We start from the raw sequence: 11916 nt of genomic DNA, 5'->3' as shown, positions 1-11916 counted from the left end.
GATTTGATTTTTGGAACTACTATATTATTGCTGTAGCGAAATAAATAGAGACTTAGAACCAGTTGCATTGAAGCGCCAAAAAGAGCTCTGACTTACGAAGATCTACGAAACTGACAAAAATTGACGCAGATAAAAATCCGACCGAACTGTATTTTGAGCATATTGGCGCTTTAGCACTTTTGCCTTTCCATGGAATATTTATTTATTGCGACATGCAATAAACGATTTTGAATTTGAATTTGAATTCATAATTAATAGTATCAAAATTTCAAGTCAATCTGACAACTGGACGTGATGTCAGGCAAATTTTTAACTTGCTAATTTACTTAAACACCGTAGCCATAGACTTCGGCACAGGTAAAATATAATGAAAACTGATAAAAGAAAACATGATTGTATACATCAATATTTTATTTCTAAAAGACTTAACTATAATTATAAGGTACAAATGGGAATACGAACCTAATACTATCTAACTTAGTTTTACCTACGTGAGACATACATAGATTATTACATTGTGTCTTAAGGTCAGTAACACAGAGTACTTTTTAGGTCAGTAAGTATGGAATTACGAACAAGACTCCATTAGAAGCCCAAAGTCGAAGGCTGAGGGCTTTCAAAGTCGTGCTTCGTAATTCTTACACCGCCCGTGAAACATATTATAATATTTGTCATCAAATTTTTGAGGAAACAAACGATTTTTTCATAGATTCTAAAATATAACGTACTTACCTAATTGCTTATAATAGGGACCAACGAAGAACGTCTGTTCCTAATGAATATATGGGTTTAAGTTCCATTGCCTTTCCCAAAGCAGATAAAAAAAGTTATTTAACGGATTATTTAAATTAATTAATAAAATATTTCTGATTTAATCTCTTGATTAAAAAATACCACCCATAGGAAAGCTCTTTGAATTGAAAATACAAACTGAAATATAGATGCACAGAAAAACCAGAAAAATAAGACCAGCACTGGGAATCGAACCCAGGTCCTCGGTATTCCGTACCGCGTGCTATACCGCTACACCACTGATGGTCAACGGTACAGACACGAATTTCCCCTATGCACCTCATATCTCAGCTTGTTTGTTTCTTATTTAGCCACTTAAGCAGTGACGCTAGCGACATCTATACCGTAGCCCTCATCGAGAAACTTTTTTCGGCACTCCATTGGAACTAACCGCTCACCCGGACAAGAGATGTCGTTACTAAGCAATCAAATTAAAGTTTGTATTTTCAATTTAGATTTTACGGGATGACCGTAAAAGTAAAAATTTGGAATTGAAATAAAAAATACAAAAAGATTCCAAAAACCAATCTTAAGCTCTTTGAAGTCAATAAATTTAACAGTACCATCTTATCAAAACTTGAGTTTAGTACTTATATAAAAACTATTTGTCACTGGGTACCTAGCCATGCCTGTACTTTTCTCTTATACTGCGTCGGGTAGCGCAAATCCACGTATTCTAGCAGTGAATAGGTATAATTCCACCTAACCAACATAGCCAATTTCCAATTTTTACTCTAAATTAGTTGAAAAAAAAAACAGTTTTAAAGTTAAAACTGTCCACTGTATCACAGACAGAACAGATACGTGGTATTTGCGTATGGTAGATAAGTAAATTTACACTTTTCCCGACGAGTGGCTTCTTAAGAAACAGATAAGGGTTAAAATTATCTAAGCTAAAATCACTCGGCCACATTTTAAATTTAAGCTTAGTCTATAGAGAGCTGTCGGAAGGAGCCGTCGATTCCGAAGAGTTCGTCGTAGTTTGTGGGCTTGCCTGGCCGAAGGGATTCGTTAACTTTCACCGACTCCTGAGACTTGAACCACTCCGTATATTCTTGCAGCTTCACAATCCAAGCCTCTGTAATGATAGTTTTAACAGTGTCAGTAAAGTGCCAGTTTTTATTGGTTCAATTATTACGGGTCAGTTTTAGTCAGTCACTTGATAGAAAGTGCAGATGAGGCTAAAGGTGTATCTCACTGGTCCAGTAACAGGCTATTCACTCTAGCCTTGTAGAACCCTAAGTAGTATCTATCCGGAAATACGTAACTGTCCGCGGAGACCCGAGAAAAAATATCTGCGAAAATCCGTAAAAAAAACTGTGTCCTTTGCTTGTCAGCGAACCTTCTTATATATTTTATGAATATATTTTATGGATATTTTATGAAGAAACTAGATTGTGGCTGCGGCTTTGCCTTCGTGAAAGAAACTTTAATGATTCTCAAGGAAAATGTTTGCAAACTTGTGCAAAAAAGTTGCTAAGTACTTATAGAACCTTCTTTTACTAAATACCTATTGCATCGCTTTTGCCTAACTTCGAATCAAAATATTACAACAGTGTTATTTTTCTACAGTCAATTATTTTAACTTATTGAGTTTGACCTCGCAATCTTTGATGTGTGAATAAGCACTTTAGTAACGGACTTTAGAAAACATCATAAATTAACCCGTCACGCGTCCTAGAAACTACGTTAGTCCCTAACTTTTTTTGTGAGAAATGTCCTAGAGACTACTCGTAGACTACTAGTAGTCTCTATAGGGCATTTCCCGCACAAAAAAGGTAGGGACTAATGTAGGCTTGGACGCGTGACGGGTTAAGCACATTTAACCCTCAATAAGGCCTCATTTATTAGAGCATGCTACCACAGAATCAAAAGCAGCTATTGATTACGCACCTGACAAAGGATGTTTTTAAAACTAGGAGTATTTTCAAAAAATACAGTTGATATTATAACTTATAACTAATGCAATAAGATTGAACTTCCAAGTCAATGCATGTGGTCGCTAAATCGCCTCTACCTTTTGAAGGGTTAAACTGCTTTACCGTGCTTTATCTTAATTATTGATTGTCTTTTAAACAGCTAGAGTAGGGCCTCTAGTGTCTTGGAGAAATTAACATTTGACCTATTTAATTCTCCATAAAGGTCTCTGCCCACTACACCGTACATGCTATGACCGTAATAGAAACGTGTCAGGAACGAAATGTCAAACGGCGTCGGTTGGTTACGAAACATGCTAGTAGGAGTAGTCTCATACTTTCAATCGAAAATACAAACTGAGACATGGATGCACAGAAAAACCAGAAAAAGAGACCAGCGCTGGGAATCGAACCCAGGTCCTCAGCAATCCGTGCTGCGTGCTATAACCCCTACACCACCGCTGGACAGGAGTTTAGACACGAATTTTTCCTATGCATACATATCACAGGTTGCTTATTTCTACTACGCTACTTATGCAGCAGCACTAGCGACATCTATGTTCCGCTCTCATCGAGAGACGTCACATTCTTTCGGAACCAACCGCTCACCCAGACAAGAGATGTCGCTACTAAGCAATCAAATTATGATTGGTTATTTGGAGTCTTTTTGTATTTTTTATTTCAACTCCAAATTTGTTACTTTTACGGGTATCCCGTGAAACCATATCGAAAATACAAACTGACAGTTTCAATACAAAGAATGTATTTTTGCCTGACACGTTGCTGTTACGGTCATAGTATGATACGGGTGTAATGGGTAGAGACCTTTATTACCTTAATTCTTGATTATCTTTTAAACAGTAAGAGTCAGGCCACTAGTGTCTTGGGAAGTTAACTTTAATTTTAACTCCCGACACAAAAAGAGGGGTGTTAGAAAGACCGTGACATTACATGACGCCGTCATGGGGAAGCAAAAGAGTACCCGACAATTTTAAGTTTGACCGCTGTTATTCGACTGTCTGTGTGGTATCTGTACAGTGCAGTACCTTCAAAACGCGGGTTTTGAACGCGGTTTTTTAATCTGAAAGCAGGTTTTCTAGCGATGGTTCTTAGATATGTTTTATCTAAATCGGTTCAGCCGTTTTTGAGATATTGTACTTTGAAGTGACAAAGTCGGGGGTTTCCAACTTTTCGTTGGTTAGGTTATACCTATTTAATGCTCCCTTAAAGATTAAGGGGCTGTTTCACCATCCATTGATTAGTGTTAACTGGCGGTTAGGTGTGATGCCGTCTCTATTTGTTTTGTTCAAATAGACGCAGACGGCATCACATTTAATCGTCGGTTAACGCTAATCAATGGATGGTGAAATAGCCTCTAAGGAAATTAAAATAATAATAAAGAGATGATGGTGGAATCTTACTGTTGATGTCATCCAGAGACCCCCCATTGCCGCCGTATTCATCAGGCAGCATCTCTTTAGGGATGTGCTCGTATATCGTACTTATGTCAGTGTGACAGAAGATCTGAGAAAAAAAAAGATAAACATCATCGATTTTTAAACTCGTCCCTTGAGATTTGGTCGAGGTTTGATTGGAGAAGTCCACCAGGCGTGTAATAGAAAAGTAGTGTTCGTTGAAAACTGGTTAATGCAGCAGGTTGCAGGTGGTAGGATCTTGTGCAAGGTCCACCCGGATTGCTACCACCATCACCACCATCTTGCTCGCTTATCGTGCCGTGAAGCAGCAGTGCTTGCACTGATGTGTTTCGGCGTGGAGAGTAAGACAGCCGGTGAAATTACTGGCTCTTGAGGTATACCATCTTAGGCCTCTAGGTTGGCAACGCATCTGCAATACCCCTGGTGTTTCAGGTGTCTATGGGCGGTGGTGATCTCTTACCATCAGGAGACCCACTTGTTCGTTTGCCAACCAGAGAAATAAAAAAAAATTACCCTGTTTCTGATCTTCTCCTTTAGGAAAGGCCGGACAAAGTTGATCACGGTATCAATGATAGGCGAAGCGTTTACCACATGGACTTGTTTCAACTTGACGGGATATGCTTCCTGGAAAAAAAACATCACGTGTGAATTTACATTAATCCATTTCGTCACTACTTTGAAAAAATCTCGTATCTAAAATCAATATGTCAACAAAATTGAACCTTGACTAATGTTCATAAGGCCCACTCAGAAAAATTATCTACTTTGAGATACGAGTTTTTTTAAAGTAGTGACGATTTGTAATTAAAGTTGGAGAGCTGTAGGGAAAGGAAGTACTATTTCTATTATTTACAAGCTTTTCACGAGTATTTAACAAATCTCGTAGGTAAAATTTGATGCACTTCCAGTGGTCGGATTGACTTGAAATCTGGTCTGGCCAGGATAGTCTCCGCAGCCGCAGGACGGAACTCCTCAACGGCTAATCGCATCGACTTGAAATTTGGTACGGAAGTGTAGTTTGGAAGACAATGCAAGTAAAGTTGACAAAAGTACAAAAATACCTTTTATTAAATAGGAAATTTTGACCAAAAACTTATTTTTTGATAGAAAATGTAAACTGAAAAATATTGCTGTGGTTGAGAATCGGACCTTTAGGCTTCATAGAGCAAAGCGAAGGTACTGCCGATAATAACAAAAATAAAATAAAAGCTACGAGAAATCACCGTGAATACACCTTGACATAGTATATCTTGCCGATTTGGTACCATAATGCTATACTTATGTATATATAATACAACTCTTTTTTAAGTGTTACCTTGGCCATGGTTGCAATATAGGTACGTTGCGTAAACGCAGCTTTTCGGAGCAGCTTTCAAGGTAAAGTTGCGGTGTCGAAACTGTTTCGGAACTAAATCCTTGGAGTGAAAATGTAATTTGATGTGAAAGGACAACCAAGTAATTTTATTTGAAGATTGTTTGGAAATACAATGTAATACAAGCTTTGTTTAGTTTGAGACTGAGTTATGTCGTGTCAATTGTCCCATGTTTTTTTTTTATAATTGTACTTGTTGCGTTTTTGTTTGTGCTTAAACAGTGTGTAGCTAATATCTAAAATTCTATGGTTTAATTTAGTTTATAATTTATAGAATTAGAATGTGACGCTAAGAGGTTTTATACCGGGCGGTGAACTACGAGTAATGGCACGCGGCAAAATAATCCAGGTAGGTACGTCACCGATCACTATCGAATCGAATACATATGTACCTAGAGTATCTACTTAATTTTTTTGTTAAGTTCACTTTGTTACCTTCCTTTTTATGTGATCTAAGTAACTACCTTATTGTGATCCTGTATTTTTATTTAATTAATAGTTTTATGGTCAGTTGTGCAACCACGAACTCAAGAATCTATTTTTGAGTGTCATTGCTGTAAGGTGGTACTGATGGAATCAAAATAAACCTCTCTCTATCTCTTTCTTTCTATGGTAGGTAGATGTAAGGTATGATGGTATGGTAGGTATAAAAGATTGGCAAATCATATTTATACTTACTTTCTAGTTTTTTTATGGCACGTCGTAGTCAAGTTATTATGGTTTTCATAAAAACTGGCACATTTACGAGTACATATAAAAGTTCCTCATCCCTATTTTATACTATTAATATTGCCTAGGATTAAAACAACCAATTACCTGGACGCATATCAAGAACTTCTTGATAGCGGAAGGCGAGAGTCTGCTGAGGTGGCTCGGGGATACAATTGAAGCGTCAAGGATGTACACGTCTCCCCCCACTCCCTCTATCTCCTCCTTCAGCCTCACGTCTCCTATCATCATGGCCAGCTTGAAGGCATCCACGAGCTGGTGGGTATCCAGGTTTTTGTCCAGTCCTGAAAAGATATTTAAGCTCATAAAAATACTGGCGCATGGGGTCTTATTATATCATACCATTTAAGGTTGGCAATGCTTATGCAATCCTCTGGAGCCGCGGGTATTTATGAGTGGTAAAATTCTAAATTCAAATCAATTATTCAGTAAATAGGCCGAATGGGCACTTTAACACGTCATTTTTTAAAAACTACCAGCGCTTTCGAAAATACCATCATTGCCAAGAATGCGCCGCAAGACAGTTGGCAGAAATTCATTTTTTCAAACTAAAATAATTACAAATAAAATACTTACTTAATAACTACAGTATAAAATTAAAGAAAATATTACATGAAAAGAAAAATAATAATACGGGGATGTACGAGTATATGGGGTCCCTTAGTTACAAAATAAAACTAAACATGTAACTATATCTACGTTTAGTGGAAGTATAGAATGCTTGCACCGTCATAAAAAAAGGATTCTTAATTATATAGTAGAGGTAGGTAGCTAACTAACCATCAGGGTAGATACCAACTGTTTCGTTCTTCACCCTACTACTACACTCTACTAGGGAGTATACAAAATATCATAGTGTTGTGGTAGCCTTGTGCTTTGACCAATGGCCTTTCAAGCAGGCATTGTGGTGACGACCGGATGGCCACGTTGTTAGAGAACCTGACTACCCCGGCCGGGGCAGATATTTGTATGAATAATACGAATGTTTGTTCTCGGGTCTTGGATGTTTAATTTCTTAGCCACAACATAGCTGCATCAAATGAACGCCCCGAAGCGCCCGCAAGGCCTTTGTTGTTGTTTTAAAAATATGGCTCTGTCCATTGTAGGACAATTTTGCCAGTGTCTAGTAGGTTTTGCCGTTGGTTGTATGGTAAGCAAATTCTAGAAAACGAAATATGAGAGGTATAATGGTGGATGAACGATCAGCAAAGCCTTTATTCGAATAAGACGCAGATAGAAACATCTGACGTCACAGCAGTCACGAGAAAAGCCACATCAATCATGCACAATCAGATGTTAGATATGTAGAGGAGATAAGACATAAGAAAAACAAAATTTAATTTCCGTTGTCTATATAGACATTTAGATAGGAAGACATAAGCATAGAGCGTCGAGTTACCTTCCGTGACCTGACAAACGCTGAGTGGATTCCTTATTCATGACAAACCTACTTAGATAGTTATTGGAATATTTGTTACTTCCTAATTGATTATGTTAGTTATTAAATAAATGTTTCTTATTCTTATTCATAGATAAAGTGAAATTTTGTCTTTTGTGTTTTATCTTGTTACTATATCGGTATTTACTTGACCTAAGGCCTCTCAAGAAGTGGGGCTGAGTTTTTCGGAACTTAACTATGTGCAAAATAAAAATAAAAATGGTGCGTGTGAAGTTAATCTGCGGGAACTACGGCTCAAGCTCTCTAATTCTGAGAGAAGGCCTGTACTCTGCGGTGGGACGTATATAGGCCAAGATGATCTTGTTAGATATTATAAAATTCATGCATCATATTTATTTATTTATTCTTTATTGCACACACTATTAAGTAATAATATAATTACAATGTAGAAATCGTGCACACATGGTGTTAACAAGAATCAACAGAGACCCCCAAACTAGGCAGAGCCTGTGTCTTGGGCGATCAAGCTAAATTTAAAAGATAAGATTTTACCAACTAATCACAAATTTAGTTACATTATACAACACGTAGCCCCGTGTGGTGTCGGGTTAGAATTACACCTCTCCCTTTCTTCCGTGGATGTCGTAAGAGGCGACAAAGGATATAGGTTAAGGTATACCGTAGGCGACAGGCTAGCAACCTGTCACTATTGTACCGTTTTTGTCAAAATTTAAACCTAAAGTGGCTCCGAAGCGGTAACGTTTCGTGTGCTCTGCCTACCCCATTTGGAAATACAGGCGTGATGTTTGTGTGTATGTGTGTGTGTGTGTGTGTATACAACACAACGTAAAACAACATAAAAGCCGAAAACTATAGCCACTGATTGAGTATTCTGACAGATGAATTAATTTAAATTTAATTATGCCTTCAACAGCGTCGTAGTCCAGGGTTAGTAACCACTGTGCCAACCAACTAACACTACTGTTAAAAAAACGAAAATTTGCGAGTGTGTATGTGTACTGTGTGTGTGTGTGTGTGTGTGTGTGTGTGTGTGTGTGTGTGCTACTCTTTTATGCTAAAACGGCTGAAATTTGCCAAGTAATTTTGAATTTTATAAGTTTAGGTCTTGTATTTCGTTCGTATTTAGGTATTTTAAAATTATTGCCCGTAGTTCTTGGCCAGTTTTCGTCACAATTAATTCAAAAGTACCTGGGCGACTGAGCTCCGCTTGGGCTAAAACTCAGTAACCAGCGTTTTCCCAGAGATAAGACCAAGCTAGATCGATTTTCATCCCCGAAAACCCCTCCATCCCAAATTTCATCGAAATCGTTGGAGCCGTTTTCGAGATCCCCGAAATATTTACAAGAATTGCTCGTTTAAAGGTATTAGATAGATAGACAAGATCAAACTTTTTATTATGCAACAAAAGCCTACTTTTTATTATGCTCATGCAACAAAAGCCTACACAGGGTCATAGACTAAAACAAATGCTTTTGTTCGGCACGTGGTGTCAACACTGTCAACTTTGCTTAACACAGGTCCGAGCTATTAAGTTTCGCCTTGACTCGCTGTCAAATGACGCAACTTACCTCTGCATACTGTGACGCGCCGGCCGTTTGGCGTCAAGCCGGGTAGTGGGGCTCCTTGCCTGCAACAACAATAATCTTACTAAAGGTAAGAAGGAAAAGGGGAAGGGGAAGGGGGGGGGTAAGGAGGGAAGGTAAGGTTTTGCAGGTGGTAGGACCTTGTGCAAGGTCCGCCCGGATTGCTACCACCATCTTGCTCGCTAATCCTGCCGTGAAGCAGCAGTGCTTGCACTGTTGTGTTTCGGCGTGGAGAGTAAGACAGCCGGTGAAATTACTGGCACCTGAGGTATTCCATCTTAGGCCTCTAGGTTGGCAACGCATCTGCAATACCCCTGGCGTTGCAGATGTTTATGGGCGGTGGTGATCTCTTACCATCAGGAGACCCACTTGCTCGTTTGCCATCCAGTCGAATAAAAAAAAAAAAGGTTTCTACTCACTACACCGTATCATACTATGACCGTAATCGGAAAGTATCAGACACGGAATGTAATGCGATACGGACAACATATGTCAACGACGTGTCATACTCATAACTTCTTATGATTCGGCTTATGTATCGGCACCGTTTTTGGTGCTCCGTGCATGGCACGCGACGACGACGGTTGGTTAGGAAACGTGCTAGTCGGCATTCGGGTGTTAATATTAACAAAAGAGATGATGCTCAGGGTTATTTTTTATGAAAACTAAAGACAACACCGTTGCTAAATCTAGCGTAATAAAAATTCTTGCAAAATGTCTTTCCGTTGTGCTAATAAACGTGTAATGGTGACGCTGAGGATGTGCTAGCAGATAGTCCTACAGCAAGACTATAGGCATAGACAAAGCAAACTATAGTAAGAAAGAAAGCTAGAAAACCAAGATACACACCTATGAAGCAACTTTATAGTGTGTGTGTGATGTCCCCAAACTATATTAGGGCCACGTGGGAACTAAAAGCTCAAGCTCCATTTTGAGAGATCTCTGCCCAGCTGTGGGATTTATATTGACCCGAGATAATAATGATACTGATACGGATGGCCGTTGGAGCCGAAAAGTTCTCGAATATAATACAAACACAATATAATAGAGACCTCGGATCGGCAAGCGCAGCGTAGGACGTCCACCAACGAGATGGACGGATGACCTGGTTAAAGCCGCGGGTTCAAGGATGCAGGCCGTTTGCAACCGAAGAAACTGGAGGTCTATAGAGGAAGCTTATCTCCAGCAGTGGCCTACGATTGATACCGACGATTGAAAGGCTAATCTAATTTTTTGCCGGCGCCATTTTTGTGAAAAAGTTGAAACATAGCTCAAACGACAGAGAAAGATTCAGTGGTTTCGAACATGTATAACTCAATATCTCAAAAACTTTTCAACCGCCGTGTGATGATGATGGTGAATATAATGGTACCAAAATGGTAGTAGGTACTTACGCTTTATACAAAAGTTCTTTTAACTCCGGCCTGTTGATGTCCCTGTTCATGAAGAACTCTGGGCAAGCGGCACGCATGGTGAAGTACATGTCCAGTTTACGCTTGGTCTTCTCCAAGGAGTAGCTGCAGCCGCGGAGGAAGTTCAAGAGACGCTGGTCGTCTGGAATCAGATTGGGCTAGTGGTTATTACAAGCTTTAATTGTTATTACAATAAATTCATCTGCAACATGTTTCGTCATAAAACTTAGCCTTAAACCCTCCCACCCCCCATCGTACCTGGCTTAAACACCCCCATAATACCAGCAGTGTTACCCCACTGAATGGCAATGGAGACCTGTTGCACCAAATATGAGCCAGAGCGAGGGTCGCAGCCTCTACTATCACGCAATCGACGGCCTATTATAACTCCCTAAACAACTCAAGAGCCTCTGACCTTCAGGATCCAGCTTCCAGCTTCAATTTCAAGATTCCAGCTTTAATTTTTGACATCTTTGATTCTTCTTTCTTCTTCTTTTTTGATTTCTTTTTGACGACCAGATGGCCTAGTGGTTAGAGAACTGTACAAGCTGGGTTTTTCCGAAACTATTTGTATGAAAATACGGTGTGAAACTTGGGTGCTTAATATGTATTTAAGTATGTATCTACTAAATAATTATATTTATCACAAAACCATAACACAAAAATTTTGGGACTAGGTTAATTGGTGTTAATTGTCCCATATTTATTTACATTTATTTACTGAAACAATTTACTTTTTTTTTTATTAAACCCATACTAGTGGGGTATACGTATGGATAGGTCTTCAAAAATGATATTGAGGTTTCTAATATCATTTTTTTCTAAACTGAATAGTTTGCGCGAGAGACACTTCCAAAGTGGTAAAATGTCCCCCCCCCCCCGCCTATAACTTCTAAAATAAGAGAATGATAAAACTAAAAAATATATATGATGTACATTACCATGCAAACTTCCACCGAAAATTGGTTTGAACGCGATCTAGTAAGTAGTTTTTTTTTAATACGTCATAAATCGTATCCTCCATAGGCGAGTCCGACTCGCACTTGGACGCTTTTTATATCTAAATAGGCCAGCGTTTGACCACAATCAAGCCTGATGGTGAGCAAAGATGTCGACTAAAATGGAGCACGCTTGCCCAATTCACCCTAGATTATTTACGACGGCCAGATTGTAGCGAATTTTATCAGAATCTCGGAAACGGCTGCAATGATTTCGATGAAATTTGGTATGTGGAGGTTTTCGGTGATGACAAATCG

General features: G+C 38.9%; 1 protein-coding gene across 1 annotated transcript in view; it reads right to left on the bottom strand.

Moving 5' to 3' along the window:
* Positions 1–393: 393 nt before the first annotated feature.
* The window catches only part of LOC141431036 (alpha-tocopherol transfer protein-like), a 20033-nt gene continuing 8510 nt past the window's right edge, over positions 394–11916 (bottom strand). Inside the window, exons 3-8 of the mRNA XM_074092002.1 lie at positions 10643–10802; positions 9234–9292; positions 6333–6529; positions 4658–4768; positions 4130–4232; positions 394–1870 (exon numbers count right to left, since the gene is read on the bottom strand). Of these exons, the coding sequence (XP_073948103.1) occupies positions 1719–1870; positions 4130–4232; positions 4658–4768; positions 6333–6529; positions 9234–9292; positions 10643–10802 (782 nt within the window). The 3' untranslated portion in view covers positions 394–1718. The remainder of the gene's footprint in view (positions 1871–4129; positions 4233–4657; positions 4769–6332; positions 6530–9233; positions 9293–10642; positions 10803–11916) is intronic.

This window comes from Choristoneura fumiferana, chromosome 9 (genome assembly GCF_025370935.1).
Source record: "Choristoneura fumiferana chromosome 9, NRCan_CFum_1, whole genome shotgun sequence".
NCBI classification, from domain to species: Eukaryota; Metazoa; Arthropoda; class Insecta; order Lepidoptera; family Tortricidae; genus Choristoneura; species Choristoneura fumiferana.
The sequence above is the reverse complement of the archived record's forward strand: the minus strand, read 5'-3'. Positions and strand labels throughout refer to the sequence as shown.